The following is a 21,911-nucleotide window of genomic DNA, read 5'->3' as shown; positions in this document are numbered from 1 at the left end:
TCTTGCATTCTTAGGAGTTTTATCTGTCTCAGCTTGAATGCCGATGTGTTGCGCAGTTCCTTTATCTTGCAAGAGTCACAATACCCAGCACCAAGGCCCATTGAACTAGTTTGCAGGCATAAGAAAGCACCTCTTTCAGGGCAATACAAACTTCTACAGAAGAATTTCGTTGGCTTCCCTTTGATTTTCTTGTCTTCTACCCTTGCCCTATCAATCTTATAATTATCAGCATTTGTCTTCCGATGTTGATAGCCCCAAGGAACTGATCGAATTTCCATGGACATGATCCCCATGATATCAGAAAGCCCAAATACCTGACAATGATTAGTCAAAAGGATTTCTCGCTTATCAGGTGCATATCCAAGAACTGTCTGATATCCTCTAAAGCATGATATCCACTAAGAAACTGGTGATGCAATGAGATGTACATCTTCAAATCAGCATAGAGCCAATCGTTCATGGGAAGAAAAGTTAACAATCATCAAAATTATGGTTTCCAAATTGATGCCATTTTGTTGATGCATGAATAATCAAGCAACTCTAATTGGAACTTTATGCTCAAACTTCAAAGTTCAGATAAAATAATCGATAGAAAAAGGTGAGAATTATAATCCGAGCTATATCAACACAAGAAATGATGATATATCCCAAACTCATATAACACAAGAATTATATCATGTGGAATGGATAATCCGAACTCTATAAATCCTCTTTCTCTTTTCCTTCTCAAAATCTTCAACCCTCTCCATCCTTTGGCATTTATGCAACTTCCACCACTGTCTCATTAACACCCAAATACACGAATCGAGTTAACGCGAAGATGAACATAAAAAGGAACTAAATTCATACACACACAAGAATACCCTTTTTTATTTTCATCCATTGGATAATTGGCTTGATATACATTAGATCAGGCCTCTTCATTAGCACAAAAAATCCAAATGACGTTTACAACTTAGAAGTTTAAGAAACAACAAAAAGTAAAAAAAAAAAAAATTATAAAAGATGTAGATAATGAACAAAAGATTAACTGTACAAGAAGAAGAAACACGTGCACCCCTATTTCTGACGTTTTGTAAACAAAAGCGTAATCTTTGAAAAAACCAGGGGGCAAGTCGCGAAATTCAGTCTTCATCTTTTCGCCCCCATAGCACGCGAATTTTTTTTTTTTTTTTTTTTTTTACAACACAAGGCATGCGAAAATCGAGTCTGAAAGTACACATTTGCGAGGCACTTGAGAGTTGAGACAACTATAAAATCTTAGCAGCTTCTAAATTTCTTAGCCACATGCATTTTTTTTGGGAAAACTTTTTTTGAAAAAAAAAAAGGAAAAAAGTGAGCTTTGGCCATCATTCCTCCTGGTCTGAACTTTGCTGAGCCTTTTCGGCCATGGCGATGGCCATGGCTGCTTCTTCTACATTTCTTGGACACGTCCCACTTACCCTTGTAAGCTGCTGCATCCATCTTTGTTTCTTCCTTTCAATTTTTCCTTTTCTTTTTTTTTTTGTCTTTTTATAATAAATTAAGTTCCGTGGTTAGCTGCTAATTTTAGAATTCTTGCTCAAAGGTACAGGAATTGCATGCTTTACCTGTAAAATGAACAGTGTGCAGATATGTAGATGCACATGTTTTATCTAAATTCGTTGTTTTTTGCTGAATAGAGAAAATTATTTTTGGGCTGGATTGGAAAAGTCCAAATATTTCAAACCCAGACTAGTGACTGAGTAGAGGACTGAATGAGCTACCCATGACTGTCCAATTAAAGTCGATGTATTAAAGGAAACATGATCTTGCACCCTTTTCGTATACGTGCATTTTGTTTACGTTTGTATCGTAATTAGGAGGGTTAGTATATTAGTTCTCGAATTTATAAAGAGCAGGGCTGGAAAATTTTGATTTTTATGCTTCTTGATTGATTTTCATGAGTCAGTTCAAGGAATGATCGTGGTGTCAACTGGCTTATGCTAGGTTGCATGTACTGTTTCATTCTGTTCGCTAGTCCTGAGGAATTATGGATAGAAGGGTCCTGTCCAGTTTGGATGAAATGTTATGAAACACATCAATTTCAGTACATTTGGTGCTGTAATACTTGTTGCTTTACATAACTTTGCTCATTACTATTTGATAATGTGGTTACAAATGCCACCAAGACTTTATATTACGGAAAATATGATTATTAGTTTTGCATTTGTAGCATAATCCATCATGTAGACAATGCGTCCAGAATCCGGTTTCAACATTCCGCGTAAATGCTCTATTTTGGGGACAAAAGAAGTCTGTGGAACCTGCTAACAGGGATGTTTCTTTGGGGAGTTTCACATTTAAAGAGCCTGGCTCAAAGGTATTTTTTGTCTCTCAGTCGTGTAAAAGTTTCAAGGAAGCAGCTCCTAACATTGTACATGTTGTGTTACTATGTTTTCGTGATTTGTGTCAGGGAGATATGTCAGACTCAGAGAGAGTCAAAACCATTTCAGTTTCAGTGGTTCCCTCAATCTTAGAGGTCTCATCCAGTGAATGGGATGCATGCTGTTTTGATGCCACAGGTCCTGAACAATTTAATCCATTTACTACCCATGGTTTTTTGTCAAGCTTGGAGGAATCAGGCTGTGCCGTTAAGGTGAGAGACAACAATTTAAGAAATTATCTCCATGATGTATACTTTGATGGATTTAAACTGTTAGCAAGAAAATTATGCCAGTGGGATATTCTAAACTTCACATCAAGATGGAAATATTTGTCCTTTTTTTGTTTCTTTGTGAGTCACATATGGCAATCTACTTGTGTATTTTGACTAAGCACATTCCGAAGTTACTAGAGATGAACTTTTCTGTTTCAACAATGACAGGCTCTCAAAGTGACTTTTACTCCTTATGTTCATCAACCATATTCTTGCCCTCTCAGAAAGTTGGCGCTTATGCACTGCTTCTTACTGACCCATATATTATGTGGTATATGGAACACAAGCTTAAGGCACTACCTTTGTACATTTACTTGCATTTACAGGGCATCTTTGACCATTTGGTGGTCAGTTTAAGCAATTTCTCTGTGGAGCTTTGAAGAATTAAGTTGGGAAAATCAAGGATCTCATTCAGTAAAATTAGGTACCAGAAGTTTTAGATTTATGGTGGTGAAGTAAAATGAAGCAAGTTGCAAAACGTACTGTGCTAGTCTTGAAACTCAAGGGTTTAAAGAGTTTAGATATTTATTGATGCCTTGTGGGTTAATATTTTGGAAAAAGTTTGGACTTGGAAGAGATGGCGAAGGGCATCCTTGAGGCGGAGGAGAAGAAATCAGGGTGTGAAAGGAGAAAGAGAAAAGGGAGAAGAGTTTATGACATTTTTAAAATTTTATTAGTTAGCAAAACTCCAAGTACACAGTGAATTTAAGCTTCACTAGATTGAACAAAACCTTCTAAATAATGTAATCAGCCTGATGATATCACGAAACGAATTTTATTTCTTTAACAAAAAATTCTGGCATCGTGCACTATATTAACATTATAAGGTAGCAAAATTAAATACTCCTGAAGTAAAACAAACGAAACCTAAAGCTTAGATTGCTAAACTCTAGGTAAAAAGTATATTAAAAATCTTCAACGAGTCACCTACAGGATCGCATGTAGACCTTCCATTGGCTTGCTTTCTAACAAAGTGAAAACTTTAGCATTAATTGATTGATTGATTGATCTGTATGTGATTGACAGAGATGCATACCATTTTTTCCTTAGAGTATAATTGTAAAATGAGTAAATAACATCCATTTCTCTTTGTGATGTGATGAGTATAGATCCTTGGGCACCTATTAAAGGGATGTCATGCATGCGGAGTTAATTCTTTTGGATATTCTCTAGATTGTCCGATAAAGGCATTCTACAGTTAATTCTTCATATGGACATTAATTAACTTTTACTAACTTCATTCCTTTTCTTTTAGAAATCACCCTTAATGTAAGTTAGCTCATATGTTGCTATTTCAGGAGACAGGTTGGATAGCACAACATATAGTAGCTCGGGATGAGTGTAATACTGTTTTAGGTGTTGTTCCCCTCTACCTGAAAAGGTCATGCAATTCTATTGTTGAATTCATTTGTACATTGTCTGTAACTACTCACATAATTCTAATGGTCCATGTCTTTTTGGCGATATCCTGCAGCCATTCTTATGGTGAATATGTATTTGATCATTCTTGGGCAAATGCTTACTATGGCTATGGTGCAAGGTACTATCCTAAATTGCAGTGCTGCGTGCCTTTCACTCCTGTTACTGGCCAGAGGATCTTGCTTCGTAACACATTATACAAGGATAAAATCTTTGACATTTTAGTATCTGCAATGAAGGATCTGACAACCAAGGTATTGTAGGGAATTGATTCCCTTCTACTTCTTTTTCTCTTGCTTTTCAGATAATTTATATCTCTATATATTTGAGCATGTTAGAATTGAAATTAGTTGATGACTTCATGTACATAATGGTTGATATGTATTCCTAAACAAAGAAAAGGAATTAGTAGAGAATGCAGGGTTTTTGTTTTGAGAACGTTAGAGTGCAGTACTGAGAGCAAGGAACAGTTGAATAACTATGTTGCAAAGATACTGAGTAGTCAAGTTGTTTTTAAGAGGTGTAGAAAGGTTTTCTTTCTGAAACCTGACAAATTAAAGAAGGTACAGCAATGAATAAGGTGTTGGAGAAATATTGAGGCTTGGACCTAGTTTTCGATGCTTGATACTAACTCAGACAAAGGGTATCTGGCTCAGGCTGGTCAGGCCTGAGCAATATGGCCTCAGTAATACCAATTTGGCAGGGTTTTGTTGAGCATGGGAAGTGCTTGGTCCTCTGCCTTGTTTATGTTTCTATGCCTTATTTATATTGCTATCGTTGTATTGAATACACTATGACCCTCAGACTTCTTAAAAGGAGTAGGAAAGTGGACAATCTATGTGATGAAGCCTCTGTTAGTTTCTTTTCCTCTGGTGGGATCTTTCTACAACACATATTACTCAACATGAACTGATGATCTAATGAGATTGTTATGTCAATGCCAATCTTTTATCTGTTGAGTTTGGCTTGCATAGCATATTCTTACAACTTCTACTAGGTAATTTTATCCTAGACCTTAAGGTAGGACCTCTTGTGTGGGCTACATATTTATTTTGGGTGCTTAATGTCATGTTTCTCATCCTTATTACTTACATCCCTTCCCCAATGTAAGTACATGCCAAGGAGTTAGGAGTCTAAGTGAGCACTCCCCGAATCAGGTTTGATATTAAACATAACCATTTTCCTTCACTATGATGACCTCAAAAATAGGGAATGAATATTACTGATTTATGGATAAGCCTATTCAGTTAAGTTGAAACAGTGGATTATTTTCAAGTGATGGCACAAGCATAAGAGCATTGTGTCTCGTTATGGAATTGATCCTTTTGCTAACATTTATGCTCATACGTAAACAGTTCCAGGTATCTTCACTGCACATTACTTTTCCTTCTGCTAGTGAGTGGGGCAAGTTGAAGGAAGAGGGTTTTCTTCAGAGGATCGGTATGCAGTACCATTGGAGAAATCGTAATTATAAAAGGTAATTATACATACTGTCATATGCTTGTTAATAAACCATATACTTATGGATTTAAAATTGGCATGACCTTGATGTCAATTTTAATTTCATGCCATTTTGCCCTTCTTGTGACCTGACGCTATGTCATTTGATAAAATTAGGGCTCAGGTATGAACCTCTGGCTTAATTAGAGGGGAAAAAACGTTAATTCAACTGGGCCTTACCACAACTCTGACTGATGTAGTAAAGCTTACATGTTTATGTTCTTTTTGTTAATTATAGTGAAAGGAAGTTGTTAGTGGTTTAATGTCTAATTCTTGTTTTAATTCCAAACAATGAGTTTTCCTTTTTTCAGGTCACAACTGAAACATAACTAAGCATCCATGTAGCCTTCTTATATCTCTGAATGAGTATCGCTTTAGTAATTATTTACTTATTCTTGGTTAGTGTTATCTGGCCCTTGTTCATTTTAGTTGTACCCTTTTCACATGCATAACTCATGGTCAAAGTTTAACTGTGGGTCTTGAAGTTGCAAGGACTTCTATACTTATTTTCATTCCTTTGTAGCAAAGAGTTTCAGATCATGTCATGATCTTTGCTGTTTTGGTATTGAATGGTTTCACAGTTTTGATGAGTTCTTGATGGATATGAAGCAAGGCAAAAGGAAAAATATTCGGCAAGAGCGCAAGAAGGTGGGCTTTTTCTTTTGTTGTTTGATGGTTTTCATGTTCTTGCAAATTTAGTACAAAACTTATGCTACTATCTCTTGAAGGCCTTAAGTATGTGATGTACAACTTGCTGAAGACAATTTGAGATAGTATGTCATGTTGTAGAACTTTGAGATATATATCAACTTGTTTAACATATTAATTCTCTTCTTGCAGATTTCTGCTCAAAATTTGACCATGAAATGGCTAAGGGGAGATGACATCAAGGTCTGCAGGCTGTATTAATTTGTATGGTTATGTCCGGTTATTAAATGCGAGGAATGTTTAGGAGAATTTCAAATCATAAAATGTTTTGTTCTTCTTCTTGTTTTGTAACGTTGTCATACTTCCTCTTCCAGTTTAATCTTTCTTGATTTTATGCCCCCCCCCCCCCTCTTTTACGGGGAAACTTGTGCAAGAAGAGGAGGAAGCAAACCAATAGTATCTTATATGTTTATCTCATCTTTTCTCTTATATTTTGCAAATCCTTCTAGCTGGCTTGTACTCTGATATTCTAGCAAGAGACAAAAGCACATACTTGTTCCATCTCTTTGCTCTTTCTTCAATTTTCCAGTTGAAGGCAAAAGATTTTCTTTGAACGATCTTCAGTGGATTCTCAATCCTTTACTACTTGTTTCTTTTAGTTCTCTGCGATAAGATAATGAATTGCAATATGTTATTATATTAAGACCTTTACTAGCTGGTGCGTGATCTTTCCTGTTTCACTTTCACATTAACTGGTAATACTTGTGGCTTTCTTGAGCATACTTCTTGTTGTGGCATAATTTAAATTTTCCTCCTAAATTGCGTGCACTTCTTCTTTTGATTTACATGCATTATTTAACAATTATGACTTGTGAATCTTTAACAGTTTAATTTTTCTTTTCAATTAAGTACGTTTACTTTTAAGTCATTTTTTGTGCCCTTAAAAATGTGTACTTACTTCCCTTTACCCGACATCTCATGTTGCCAGCCTGGGCATTGGGACACGTTCTACCAATTCTACCGAAACACCACTGATAACAAGTAAGGTTTATTTCTATGAATATGTCATAAGAAATTCTCGTTTTTTAATTGATTTTTACATAAATAATGTAGTACAGTAATTAACTTACAAGCACTTTCAATCTTTCTGATTATCTACTGATCATACCTTAGGTGGGGTAGTGCTTATCTAACTAGAGAATTCTTTCACAACATGGCTTCAAAGATGGGTGATCGTGTTTTACTTATTGTAGCTGAAGAAGGGGGTGAACTTGTAGCTGGAGCACTGAATCTTATTGGAGGGAACACATTGTATGGGCGCCTATGGGGCTGTCACCCAGAGGTTTACTATCCAAGCTTGCACTTTGAAGCTTGTTATTACCAGGTTTGAATATATTTTCTGATTATATCAGTCAAGATGGAATATTGATCTATGGGTAGTATAACATGCAGGACACTAGACCTTTAGCTGGGTAATTGTACACTTCAATCTAAAATCAAAGAATACATGTTTTAGACAAATGGTATCTAATGAAATTTATGCAAAGCCATTCCTAGGACGATCTTGCTTTTGCTTTTACAATATAATTTAAGTTTATTTCACTGGTCTTGTTATTTTAAATTTTGATTGACGAAGTTCTGAGGTCAAGGTTGCATACAAAGAAAAGCGCTTCTCATGTCAGTTCACTCTATTACAGGGCAAAATGTTTCTCTCTCAATCAACTTAAAAATCCTAGTAACTGTACGTAAGAAAGGTCTAATATGCTTAGATCTTCATCTGCATGTTAACAAGCTCCTATAGGTAAAAAGGAAGAACACCTTAGCTGTGAACAGATCGAAGCTTTTAATACATAATTTGGATTGATGATGTTTCAGGCAATAGAAGCAGCCATTGAATTTAAACTTGGTAAAGTAGAGGCTGGAGCTCAGGGTGAGCATAAAATTCAGAGAGGTTACCTGCCTGTGACTACTTACAGCAGTCACTATATACTGGATGAAGAGTTTAGAAAAGTGATAGCAGATTTTTTGGTACGGGAAGCATCTCAGGTAAATATATATTACCATCATTTGTCAGTAAGATGGACTATCATTCATTACTTATTTCTGTTGGCAGTTTGATACATGTGATTAGTATGGTGGGTTAGAGTTGGGAGGATCTTAGACGTTGTTTAATGCGATTCTGCTTCACCAAATTGAATTGTGCACGTGAAGTGGTATTGTTAAATTGTTTTGTTAGCTAGGCAGATCATTTAGCTTGCTTCAAACCTGATTTTCAACCCGCCTGGGGGAGGTGTATGTGTTGGTTTAAATAATAGAAACAGAAAATACGGTAATCTCTTTTCTTTAGATTCCACCCTCTGTTTGGCTCAAAAATTCCAACCTTTTGTTTAATTTTTAGTTTCTTGGAAATCTAATAGTTTGTTAAATTGGTTTTAATTCAACATACTCTGAAATTCTTCCGCAGGTAAACCTTGTTCTGAAGTTGCTAAATGATTCCGGTCCTTTCAAGGAGGATAAATCTAGTTGAATGACTCAACTTCCTTGTCTTGGTAATAGCTCTCCGACCTCAGCAATTCCCATACAGGACTAGGGATCAAGTTGCATCTTTGCCATGTGGACAAAGATGGTCAATTTCAGTAGGGGCAAACATATAGATCAGACAGTTCCATCTTACGTTTATAAAGCGGATGGGATGATTTTGTACAGGTTATGACATTTTACAGCATATAACCTATAATGGCAAAGATAGAAAGTCTAGCCGGATGGGTAGAAAAATAGGACAAAGTAAACTAGTGCTATAGCCCTTTTATAGTGCGAGCGACTGGTGGGATGAATTGCAGCTGTAGGCAATCTTCTGTATACGTATCCACAAGTGCAACTTATTCTTCATGTATCCATAGCGTTTGAAAAGTCACAGTTAATTCATTGGCATATCACTTTCTGATACTCTAATATTAGCTAATTCTGACTGCCTTGGATGTTTACATTGTTAGAGCTTGGCATTTCATGATGAAGATAAAAAGTTCGAAATCCTCCCAGTCCAGCTTCTGTTCATGGCGGAGATGATGACCTTTCTGCATCGACTATTTCTTCTGTTTTCAAGCAGATTTATGTGTTTGCAAATAATTGGACTGCTCTTTTTAATATGCACTTGTTAATTCTGTTTTTTCTGAATAAAGGAATTTGCCCTTGTCCATTGATGCTTTTTGCCTATTTAGTGGAGATTGTAACGCTATATAAGGTTCCACTTTTTCCCCTCTTGCAGACTATTTGAACGTGTTAAATGAACAGTGCGCGCAGAGAAACTTTCTTTTCCAATGTTCGTGAAATTTTATTAAACCAGGCTCTGTAGGTGCACGTCAGTCTCATCCATACACGCAAACAAGCAGAGAAACAGACATCACGAATTACTTCCGGCCTTCTCTATCGTTAAAAAGGCTACCTTTACAACTGAGCAAAATTCTTGACCAAGTCGCAGTTTCTATATAATTTGTTGATTTATTACAAGAAGAATGTGGATGCCACAACGAATTCATGATGCGAGTATTACCATCATTCTTATACCCTCACATGATATCATTTTTGTTTTTGATTACTGTGTACAGATATATACAAAGAACATTGCTGCCAAAACCAGACAAATCCATGGGAGAGATACCAAAGAGTGAGAGCCATTCACTCAACTGGCCTGGCTGAAATACGGTGAAGGGGTATATGGTGGCAGATGATCAATTCAAAGAAGGGCTAAGAACTGCCGGGGAGCGTATCATGCCCTCTTCTCCTTAAACATCAAGCATCAGCGTATCGAAGAAATGATGGTAATCAAGCAGAGACTCGGACTCACTCGGCACAGCACTCAAGGCCTAGTCCACCTGCCTGTGCTACATGACCTTGTGGGCACGAGTAAGATGTGGATAGAGCCCCAAGACATGCTCAGGCATAAAGTCATGCCTAGTTAAGATTCCAACAATTGGCGGTCTCTGCAAAGTATGAAAACGAGTGTTAGCTAAGAGAAACATTGATTTCCAACCAAAAAGAGGACTACACATTCAACTTCGCAAAAAAAGCCTATAAGGTGGATGTCCTGAGATACACGAGAGATACACCAGAGCAAGGAACAACTTTTCTTCGTTCTATTTCACCTTTAGGCCTCAGCGAAGTGCCGATTGCTGGCTTTCAAGTAAATAAAACTCCCTCCCCTTTTGGCACCACATTTGCTTGTAATCTAGAATCACCTTTCCTTCCTACTAATGGTAGTAGGCAATAGAACGGTCAAAACAGTGTAAGACGGGAGAATTACGGTAAATAGTTATTTGTCCCCTATGTGACCAATATCCATATTGAAGCTTTTTTTACTCTCTCCTTTTTGGTGCATTGTCATTTGACAGTAATCTTACTTGCAATTTAGTTGCAAGATAGGTTACCATGTAATTTTCTCTTTTTATCCTTGTACCTGTACCTGTATGTTTCATTATTATTTCTTTTTATTTGATTTTTGTTTCCTCGGTAGGTCTTCCCTTTTTCCTGTCTTCTGTAAATTACCCATTTGACCTCAACATTCACTCCCCACATCAAAAGTTAAACCCTCGACTCTTACAGTACAATCATAATCCCGCATCGAGGGACCTGCATAGTGCATACCCCCCTATCCTGGAAACTGCTGATTAGACTTCACCTCCCAAAACTCGCATATAGACACTTAAACCAAATTTCTTGGTTTCTCCCACCACTTCTATCTCACCCATGCTAACCAACCCGGCTCTCTTCCAGCACCAAGCCTCTTCTTCCCTTCTGTATCACTGAACTCATTGACTCCTCGTGTCTTCAATGTCTAGGAAAATGAATATACACCAGAAAGGCAAGACCGAGAAGGGAAAGCAAACCGATAGCATTGAGTCAGCAATAAAGAGGCGGTGGAAACAGTGTGTAATTAGAGACTCAAACTAGGATCGTGGCAGAAGAAGGGGTTGAAAGGTAAGGGATAAAGCTTGGACAGAGGAGATGTTACAGGTGAACAACATACGTGTATAAATGAATAATGTGATCGCTTTATTGTGCTTTGGAAAAATGTGTGTGTGTGTGTGTGTGTGTGTGTGTGTGTATAAAATGAGTAAAACTGTAGAAACAAAGGGTGATTTTGAGCCGAAAAAGCCTTGGCCTAGTGCTTAAGGTTGAGGCCTCAGGAATTAGAGGTCTTAGATTCAAATTCCTCTTCCCCCTCCCCACTTCTTAAACCCCACACCTTCTCTGCCATAATATTAAAAATATAAAAAGAAGAGGTTAATTTTGCATAACCAGTAATGCTTTTGAAAACATCATTGTTACTTAATAGTTCTTGGGGATGTTTAGGAGACCAAGCATAATAAGGGGAAACGAAGAATGCATTAAAAAAGAGGAAGCCTTTATTCCTATCCTAACATAACGAAGTTCAAAGCAATAGAGAAACAAATATATGCATTCTTTACCAGTAAATAGATGAATAATCTTACCCCAGGTTTCTTTGGGACAACACAGAGGTGTCTAAGACCAAGCTCTCGAAATAGAAGTGCAGCTTTAGCCAGGGACATTGTCTCCACAACTGTGTATGGAGACGTATTAGTTATTGGGCGAAGGTCAACGTACATCTCCGTCTCCTCTGCAGTGATTTCCAGATCCTCTACCTTAAGACCCTTTCCCAATCCTGGCTTTGCAAAATCAAACGCATGAAACCTCTTTAATATTTCCAATCCAGTGGATACTGGATGCTTCAAAAAGTTTTTCCCTTTCAGAAGAACAAGCAAGTGAGACCTTAAAACCAGCCCACATAGTTCTGGAGCATCGGAAAGAGGTGGCTCATCAATCACCGGGAAGCCATTATGTCTCGTTAATCTTAGTGCATGTAAAATGTTACCAACTTTTTCAACACCAGAAAATGTTATCAAGGGGCCAGAACAAACATCTCCTGCAACCAACTGCCGCATATATGGTTCAGCATGAGCTTCCAAGTAAGGCAAACCCTTCATCTTCACTATTTGGTCATAAACACCCTTATTGAAACTATCAGCTACAGTTTTTGATATTAGGAGAACAAGCATCATCAGTGGCAGCATTAACAGACCATTAGTCAGCTCAAGGAGTATGACACACAGTGATACTGTCATTCTCATCGTGCCACCAAGGAAAGATGCAGCTCCAAGCACAGAAAAGAGGCCAACACCAAGACCAGAAGAAGACCCCAGGACCATCTCCACAAGGCGTCCAACAAGGCGTCCATATGAGGCTCCAGCAAGTATGACAGGGATGAATAACCCGGAGGGAACAGCAATTCCATAAGTAACAATACCAAGAAAATATACAGCAACAAAGAAGACAACAAGTGTGGACAGGTGAAACTCGTGAATATTTTTTGAGCTAAATAAATTACGGATGGCATCATCATTGGTGTTAAGGAGAAGGGAAGCAAGATCATTGTACTGTCCTGGCCCACATTGGAAACTTTTGTAGTCTCCAGAGCGACCTACTGTGGGGCAATCTTCCTCGATTCCAGTAGGACAGGGTGTGCACTTTGCAAACCAAGGCAAGCCGTAAGAGCAACAAGAGGTCAGGAGAGTAATGAAGATGACGAGTAGAACTTTGAAACCTGGACCCCTCCTGAAATTCATCTTGAAACATCAGGAAAGCCGATATCATGGGTATCCCAGTAAGAAATAAAGTATAATACTATGTTTAGTGCACTCTGATAATCCAAATTGGAAGAGACTCTGAAGATAAACCTTTCAAGTTATATCTAAAATGAAGTCAACAGGAAATAAATCCAAATGTGTGAATAAATAAAATGGAAATTGTTACGAAGATGAAGTTTGAGAAGCATAACAATAATGATAGAAAAATGAATGGCATGTTTCTGTAAGAGTTCAATTTTAGTTAACCTTGATGTTTTTCTGGTATCATTACACAAACTTTTCAAGCTTATCAGCCAACTCTCATATGGTTGCAGAGGAAAAGGTGTAAAGGACTAGTAACAAAGCATTTCTGGAGATCATACAACTCTTTAAGTCTGTTAAATATGATGATCACTTCCCAAGATGTTAAATAATTAAGAGTTGCATGGACTGACACCTCATTCGAGCAAGCAGAAGTGTAGCAGATGCTATAGCAGAGATTTGCAAAGTTTCATACTTTCTCTTTATGTGCCAAACAACAATTGAGAGCACATTACATTGGAAAATATTTTCTCTTATTCCATTTGAAAAGGGAAGGACAAAGGAGGGATATAATACAAGGAAAGTGATTCTTCATCAGTAGATTATATTAGATTCTCACAAGTTGAAGATATATTTCCCTAAGTGTAAAGGATACCAACAAGAATGTTTATCTAAAAGAACCTATATCCGATTAAATTGTATCAGAAAATTATTCTCTCTTTCTGTGCCTACTAAATCATTTTTTGCATCACAACGACCATCAAACTCTTAAAGGTGTGTAAGTTTGGCCATTCCAACAGTTTTAAATATTGGGTAAACAAAAAGCACTGTACACAAAGCCTTGAAGATATCAGAAATGTTAAAGTTCCCCAAAAATTACACTTTCCAGAGCTCAGTGGCTTATTGATATAAAAGTTTGATTTGCCAGTTAAAACTTCATGGCAGATTGTGTTTATTGGGCATTTAGCTTTCGTAGCCTAATATGCTTATCCCAAGAAAGGCGTTAGATGACATACTCATTGATGATGCTGTAAGTTTTAAGCACCTTGTCCACAAGAAAGTTGTAGAGGCTTCCAAAGATGCCTCCAAGAACTCCAATCAATATAACTGCAAGTACATCTGGGGTGCTATAAGCAGGTACTGCAGAACTAACATCAAACATGATCAAACCACCTTTTCCAAATAGCCCACATTTTCCACTCCCACAATAAATCATTAGACCCCTCAATACCACAGCGACTACTGCAGTTGTGAAAAAGGTCCTCCACAGAAGAGCACTCCTCCACCTACAACAGATTAGCAAAAAGATGAATTTCTGGAAATTTTTGAAGGACATGAAAGCAAATGGCAAATGTACAACATGTATCGTACAACCTTCGAAATTTCCTACTATTGAGCCAGATTCTTTATCAGCTCCTCCCTCCTATTTATTTTACGTATTTTAGGAATTTGAAATAAACTCAGTTTTTTTACCCTTTTCCAAAAAAAAAAAAAGGAAGACGAGACAACTATGCAAGAATGTTTTTTCTTCTTCTTCTTCTTTTTCTTCTTCTTCTTCTTCTTTTCCCTCTCCCTAATAGCACACACTGTTTTGGCACCAAAGATGCCAGAATAAAATTTATTATATATATGCTATGAGCTAATTCACAGTTTAGCAGATTTAACCAAATGTGTTAGTCATTACATTGTGCTAATCAAATCCCGATATCTACCATGAGAGGTATATCTACACGCAAATACTGAAAACTGGGAAGATTGTGCACATGTTTGTGTGGTATGCGTCATGTGCAGAGATAGAGAGAGAGACCATGAGGCTGCTTCTTCAAGGGCAAAAAGGACGCCACCAACTGGAGCACGGAAAGCAGCTGCAACACCAGCAGCAGCTCCACAGGTGATCAAATCCCTTCGGTCACGGTCATTTTTGAAATATCTAAGCCATTTCCATGTCAAATGATACTTGCGTGAACCTCCCTGTCCAAGCAAGTTGGCAATGCAAGCACCAGTGTGTACCATGGGTCCTTCCTTGCCTACAACAAATCCAGCAGCAACTCCAAATATGGAACCGAATATCTGCCAAAATTCCATCTTCCTGTTAGACTTTCAGAAAGTAAAATCATAAATGCCACAATCAAACAAATGTATGCATGAAATGAAAAGAACCCTTTAGCCTTTCTCTCTGCAAGGACCTCTAAAAGAATTCCTTCATGAACTCTTTGGTCTTTCCATGTATTCTCGGCATGCAAGAGAACAATCAAGTGCTAGTGCAAAAGTTACAAAGCCACAAGAATTGGTAGCAACAAAAAGCAATGACGATATTGTTCACATTCAAGATGAACGTTATAGATGACAGTTGCTGAAGGAAATCTCAACACAGAAAAGAAATCACTGAAACTGCAAAATTTAGAATAGGATCCACTTAGATTGTTACTCAGTTGAAAGAAAACAAATAATAAGAGCCCATCTAAACAACACAGCTTACTCTTGTATGAACATTTCATGGAACTTTTGCTACGGGGTAACAATGGCTGCTGAGCCGAGATTCAACATGTGCAAGGTCCTTTTTGGGCAGGTCATGCACCTATTTAAAAAGAGCCAAAAAACTTAGGAGTAAAACTCCAATACTTACTGTAGATAGAGAACTGGAAAACAATCATGTAAGTTACTGTTGTTTATCACGTGCACACACAGAGACAGGATTATCCACACCAGGCTGACTATTTGATTAACAAAAGATACCGAGGAGTTTCAATCCCATCAAGAACCAGCCCAGCACATTTTTCTTTTCGACCTTCTTGTCTTTTTTACAGAAGCATCTTCAAACTATCTACTTGGCTTCCACATGGAATTTTAAGAACCATGCTTAATCAGCAAAAAACCATTGAAAAAAATTTCTGAACAAGTCTGATATTTCATGGACTTATTTGTTGTTAAATCCAAAGCCAATTTATGTAAGGAGACAAAAGAAGACATTACGAGCCTTTTTTGATGTCACAATCAGGGAATATTGAGTTCATGCTGCATCTAACAACTCATCCACCTATTAGTTTCCATAACAAAACTGAAAGCACTAAGGAAATAACAATTATGCACCGAAGATAGAGGATCCTCCAGTTCAGTGGAGGTGAATAACATGATCCATGAGTAAAATAGCACTTTCTCTCTATAATTTTCCAGTCATTTATCAAAGAGAGAGAGAGAAGAAGCTAGCGCGTACCAACCTTCACAAATAGCGTGCTTGGAGCCAGTATAGAATGAGCATCCACACCATTAAGATAGGCTTTCACCTCAGGTATACCAGACCCAGCTGCTGCAGGAGCAATGAATGCACATAGCACTGCAGCACAAACTGCCAGAACTACATTGCAACCAGCATATGCTGCAAATGCCAAAAAGTACCTGCACTAGAATCATCATTACTTCCTATTTCTGTTGAATTAAAAATGCAATACAAGAATATTATTATCCACAAGAAAAATTGTTATCAACCGCCAGCAAATTATGGACACAAAAGAAGTTCACAACTTACAATGTTAGCACCACTGCAAAATAGAGGGTTATCAGCAGGAATTCATGCGAGAGGATCCTGAATTACTCCTATGAACTTAATATTAACTTTATTTTCAGTAAAAGTACAAACACATGGATGGAACAAAAAATATGATCCTAGTTCACTTCTGCATGATTACTTTAAGTGCCCACACAACATGGCTAAACTGCCAACCATTGACATCCACTGAACCTCTAAACTACCAGAACTATGTCATCATCCAGGTTAACTGAGTCTGAGTGCCACCTATGGAACCAATACAGCAAATGATTGACCCATCACCCCAAAAACACACCAAAAAGTTTTAATCCAATAACATTGATAATTGGCATTGTACAAAACATAGAATCCAGATTTGACATTGCACCAAACGAGAATGTACTAATCAGCATCGCCTTAATGGATTTTAGAGTACCTAAGACATGATACAACTGATCCAATTTAGAAAATAAAATAAAAGCAACATTTAAATACAATTTCTAGAAAGAATAAATTTCTTAGAGCACATTCCCAGACATAAATTCAAAATGAGGGATAACATCCTGCAATTAGAGGGCCAATAACATAATTGGCCATTAACATTCAACAATCTCACATCTTTTGCACATATTTCTTCTTCACTTCAGAAGAACTCTGCAAATGCAACACAATGTGGAAATTAAACTTACTGATGCTTAAGCATTAGGTTGTTTGTAAGTAGGAACTTGAAACCAGCAATATTTTCCACTGCAAGATTATTGAAGAAGCCTACAAGGCCAGTGCACAATCCAATGAGAAGAGCAAGTGTCCACTTGAGAAAAACATACTGATATATCTCAACCTTCTTCCTAGACCTCCAATCCTGCTTAAAAAGTTCATTTTCGATGATCCTGCAAAATTGAAATTAAACATAAAGGGTTGAAAACAGTTGATTCATAGGATAATTTACATTATTTAGTCAACAATAAGCCACTCACATGATTAAGTCAATTAATCAAGACAACAACATTGTATGACATACAATTAGTAATTCTGGCTTTAAAATTTTCAATTTAGATCAAGAAGATCCAACATGAAGATTTCCTTAATGCCAGGCAGACATCATTTTTAACATTGTTGCGTGATTGACTAGGCTGCAACTAAGCCGAGTCAAGCTTGAGTACCACCTTATCAAGCTTTGTGCGACTAAAATCAGTTTCTTGAGTACTTGCGCTACGGGTTTAAATTCTCGACTCAAAGCAGTACTCAAACTCAACTTGAGCCTCAGCTTCAACATTACCCAGTCAGCAAATATAAATGCATAAGTAGCCACATAAGAAGTTCAAAAGAAATGGATCAAATTGTAGAAATAAAAAAATGAAGCAAACCAAGCCCCGCTCCCCCGCCCCCCCAACACCAAAAAGAAACACATCCATTAGTTAGAAATGAAGCACACAGTAAGAAAAATGCTTGATATCTGGATGAATTCCAGCACCAATTTCCTTTAATCAAAGACATTTGGAATATTCTTTAAAACTTGTTCCTCCTTCTGCCTGCCTATGAGATTATTTCTCGCAAACCTGGATCAAATCTTCAAGGCTCAGTTATTTTGACATACATAGACAATTTTTTTTTTTTTGGGGTTTTGGGGTTTGTGTGTGTGTGTGTGTGTGTGTTTTTTTTTTTTTTTTTGCTTCATTGGCGTTTGCATTCAAGCTAAACAAAGCATATAATTTATTCTAACAGTAAAAATGCCAAGGTAAAAATCTCTCTCACTCGTAATCGAGGCTTTCGATAGGAGAAACATTGGCACCAACAATGGCAATCTGAGAAGTAGTGTTAATTCTGCTCTTCGACTTCAGAAGCGGCTCCCTAAGAAGAAGACGATTCGCGGACTGTCCCCCAGCTCCAAATACATCATGATCTCTCTGGTTCTCCGAAAAAAACGACGCCTTCCTCTCTATCTCGTTCCTCTCATAATTCTCATACACCACCTCCTCTCCTCCTCCTTCTCCTCCTGCTTCATTCTCTATATCTCCTCCATCCTCTCGTTCTCGTTGTCGCAGATATTCCATGAAAAATTCCCCTCTCTTCCTCCCCCTCTCAACCAAAAAAAAAAAAAAAAAAATTAATGCAAACTTTTGGAAACTTCTCGGGCTGCCATTACTACCGAAGATGAAAAGATGAAGAAGAATAAGGAAGGAAGAAGACGCTTTTTATTTTTATTTTTTTCCTTTATGATTAAAGTTAAAGAGGTGGGGGAATCATTAGAGAGAAAGGAGTTTTGCGTAATCTTTATAACGCCTTCATATGGTAAGGTGAGCAATGAGATATTTGACGAATAACATCCCAAAAAAAAAAAAAAAGAATAAAAAAGCAAGCTTTATTTATGGAAGTGGAAGATTCATTTCAATGAATGGCGTCCCATTTCCAAAGGGGCAAGTTTTGTTGCCCTGCCTGAACCTGATGATATTTGTGAGTACACAGCCGGTGAAAGGAAGGTTTTTTCTGCTTTCTGGAATGAAATTAAGGCTAAGTTTGGGAGTTTAGGATAGAAAAGAAAAGAAGGGAAAACTTAAGTTATGAGAGAAGAGAAGAGAAGAGAAGGGATTGTTATGTTGTTTGGGAGTTTTGAGAATTAGTGGAATGATTTTGGATATGAAAGTCATTAAATATTTGTTCAAAACATTTTTAAGGATAAAATGGGTATTTTAAAAAACTTTCATAAGCTTCCTCCAACTTTCTCTCCATTTCTCTCCAATTTGGAAGGAAAAATTTTGCATACTATTCATCCTCTTAAATCATTCCATTTCCCTTCTTTTCTTTCCTACTAAAAACTAACAAATGAAAGAAAAGCTAACTTTCTCTTCTTTCCCTTTCTTTTCTGTCCGAATCCTCCACTCCCAAACGAAGCCTAAAGGACGATACCCAGTAAAGATTTCTATCTGAATGGACAATAATTCACCCAAAATTTAATACAATAAATGACCAAAAAAAAAAGTGAAGATTTCTATCTAAATGGACAATAATTCACCAAAAAAATGAAGGCCCCGTTTGAATTAACTGTTTTTTAGGATATTTTTAAAAAATTTTACTGCAACAAAATTTTTATAGTATATTTTCGAATATTTAAGAGTAGAAGAGTTTTAAAATATATTTTGACATTTTTTTTTAAATATTGAAAAAAATTTAGACTATTTTTTAGAATATCTTTTAGAATATTTTTTTTAAATTTTTTCTTTTGAATTTAAAAGTTTTTCGAAAACTTGTTTTTCATCTACAATACTACAGTAAAAATTTTACAAAAACAACTTCAAAAACACCATATCCAAACAAATATTTTAAAAACAACTCCAAATACACAAAAAATATATTAATATATATTTATATATAAATATTATATACAAAAAAATATATTTTGTTTAATAAATATATATATATTTATATATAAATATTAATACAAAATATAAATATATAAATTAAATATATTTACATATATTTATAAATATATTTACAATTGAAATAAATATATGTATTTATATATAAATATTAATATTTGTTTAAAATATATTTATATATATTTATATAAATATATACATATCAATTTTGTTTTATAATATGTATATTAATATATATATATTTGTATATGTATATTAAATATATAACAATATACATATTAAAAAACAAAATTAAAATAAAAATTATATATATAAATAAATAAACATTCATATATAGAAATAGGGCCAGTATATATTTAAAAAGAATCTCAACAAAATTCTAAATTATAAAAATATTCAAAAATATATTTTAAAAATACCTCTAAAAATAATCCAAAAATATCTACAGTAAAAGTTTTTCATATACAAAGTTACAGTAAAATTTTTAAAAAATATCTCCAAAAACAGCTAATCCAAGCGGAGCCATAGTATTTGAAAAACTAATTTTTACAAAATTCTTGATTTCAAACAGACAATAATTCACAAAAAAAGGGGAAAAAAAAGTGAAGATTCCTATCTTAATAGACAATAATAATTCACAAGACGTGGATAGAAATCATTGCTCACAACCCCAAAGAAACGGTGCTCAAATGTGATATTGACTTGTACACGCAAAATGTATTAAATTTAATATATTTAAACTTCAGAATTGAGTTTTACTAAAGGCACCCAAATTAAATGTGGATGGAAAACACTGCTCACAACCATAATTGTTAATGCCAACATGTGGTTGTCTATTTTCATTAGACGGCAGTGCTTTCTTGATCGAGCAGTGAGTAGACACTGCATGAAATCCTTTAGAACTGGCGGCACGGCAGCGCGGGAGTTGCGTGTCACGTCCACCGAACAATCCAGCTATTAATTACTCTCTCCGTCCCACTTTCATAGTCCTGTTTCTTTTTTCATACAATTTAAGAAAAAGTAGTTAACTTTATTGGAAAAGTAAATTTAGATTGCTATTTTCCTAAAATACCCTCACATTAAATATGGTACAACTTTATGGAAACTTGAATGGGGTAGGTTTATGGTAAAAAAAGAATCAACTCTCATTAAATGAAGTAGGTTCATAGTAACAACAACTTACATTGAATAAGGGTATTTTAGGAAAATTAAAATACAACTGCATTCTTCAATTAGAAAGTGGACTACAATTTGGGACAGACGAAAAAGGAAAACGGGACTATCAAAGTGGAACGGAGGGAGTATATGATCCGTTAACATTGTAGCCATTAATAGACAGTTAAAAAATATAGGAGTAAACTTTATTTTTAAGGCGCCAAAACTCGGCGATCATTTGAAATATTTGTTTTTATCTTACATACATTACATCATAAAAAATATTATCATAATTGTTCTAACTAATATTCTATCCAAACACAGTAGAAATTACTATTCATTCAAGCAAGCGGCGACGAGCGAATGAGTAGAGAATTTGTCATTGTCGTAATCTGGGATCGTCAATGGGACATATTTAATTTGTTATTCCACTATGGCCCGTTGCCATTACCATATATATATATATATATATTTTTTTTTTTTTTTTTTTGCATTGCTATGAGAAGCAATTGTAAAAATTAATAAAAGATGAAAAAGACAAAAGTGGCCCGAATTGAGATGCGGCTGCGCGACCCCGTAGACCTGATTTGAGATGTTCAAACCTTTTTTTTCTCGAAATGATAATGAAAAACGGAATTAATTAAGGGCGTGTTTGAATTGTAATTTTTTTGAGTCTTTGTAAAAATATGTATTATACTGATTTGATATGTGTGACGTAAAATATGATTGAAAAATATGCTCACCGAAAACGCAGGCATTTTTTTTGATGAAAAGTTCCTACCCAAAGTGGCCCGGATTGGAGAAAATTTTCCACGAGCAAGCCAATCTAGTTCGGCCATAATTGTTGTATGTGGTTGAAGAAGATTCAACAGCAGACAATCACAATCCAACCCCAACATATATTGGAGCTTGGACTAGTTATTCTT

The 21,911-nt window shown here is 36.0% G+C and overlaps 2 protein-coding genes across 2 annotated transcripts; one reads left to right on the top strand and one right to left on the bottom strand.

The window, feature by feature from the left end:
* Positions 1-1,168: 1,168 nt before the first annotated feature.
* LOC113731949 (uncharacterized) lies at positions 1,169-9,175 on the top strand. The gene is made up of 12 exons (XM_027257497.2): positions 1,169-1,446; positions 2,195-2,341; positions 2,435-2,617; positions 3,976-4,058; positions 4,152-4,350; positions 5,452-5,573; positions 6,178-6,244; positions 6,437-6,487; positions 7,233-7,285; positions 7,418-7,628; positions 8,120-8,290; positions 8,709-9,175. Exons 1-12 carry the CDS (start codon positions 1,390-1,392, stop codon positions 8,769-8,771), a joined length of 1,407 nt encoding a protein of 468 aa, XP_027113298.2. The 5' UTR covers positions 1,169-1,389; the 3' UTR covers positions 8,772-9,175.
* A 453-nt stretch (positions 9,176-9,628) lies between these two features.
* LOC113731948 (chloride channel protein CLC-c) lies at positions 9,629-19,030 on the bottom strand. The gene is made up of 7 exons (XM_027257496.2): positions 18,209-19,030; positions 17,143-17,343; positions 16,146-16,323; positions 14,735-14,997; positions 13,944-14,213; positions 11,734-12,874; positions 9,629-10,224 (listed from the first exon to the last, which is right to left on the bottom strand). The coding sequence occupies exons 1-7, from the start codon at positions 18,505-18,507 to the stop codon at positions 10,126-10,128; spliced, it is 2,451 nt and encodes an 816-aa protein (XP_027113297.1). The 5' UTR covers positions 18,508-19,030; the 3' UTR covers positions 9,629-10,125.
* Positions 19,031-21,911: the final 2,881 nt, after the last annotated feature.

Source organism: Coffea arabica, chromosome 2c (assembly GCF_036785885.1).
Source record: "Coffea arabica cultivar ET-39 chromosome 2c, Coffea Arabica ET-39 HiFi, whole genome shotgun sequence".
Lineage (NCBI taxonomy): Eukaryota > Viridiplantae > Streptophyta > Magnoliopsida > Gentianales > Rubiaceae > Coffea > Coffea arabica.
The sequence above is the reverse complement of the archived record's forward strand: the minus strand, read 5'-3'. Positions and strand labels throughout refer to the sequence as shown.

Bases quoted from the DNA above. Each gene is read 5' to 3' on its own strand.
- LOC113731949 (XM_027257497.2), top strand. From the start codon at position 1,390: ATGGCGATGGCCATGGCTGCTTCTTCTACATTTCTTGGACACGTCCCA. The intron at 2,618-3,975 runs GTGAGAGACAAC...TTGCTATTTCAG, and splicing joins AATCAGGCTGTGCCGTTAAG to GAGACAGGTTGGATAGCACA. The intron at 7,629-8,119 runs GTTTGAATATAT...ATGATGTTTCAG, and splicing joins TTGAAGCTTGTTATTACCAG to GCAATAGAAGCAGCCATTGA.
- LOC113731948 (XM_027257496.2), bottom strand. From the start codon at position 18,507: ATGGAATATCTGCGACAACGAGAACGAGAGGATGGAGGAGATATAGAG. The intron at 17,344-18,208 runs GTGAGAGAGATT...TCAATTTTGCAG, and splicing joins ATCGAAAGCCTCGATTACGA to GATCATCGAAAATGAACTTT. The intron at 14,214-14,734 runs GTCTCTCTCTCT...AATCTGTTGTAG, and splicing joins CTTGAAGAAGCAGCCTCATG to GTGGAGGAGTGCTCTTCTGT.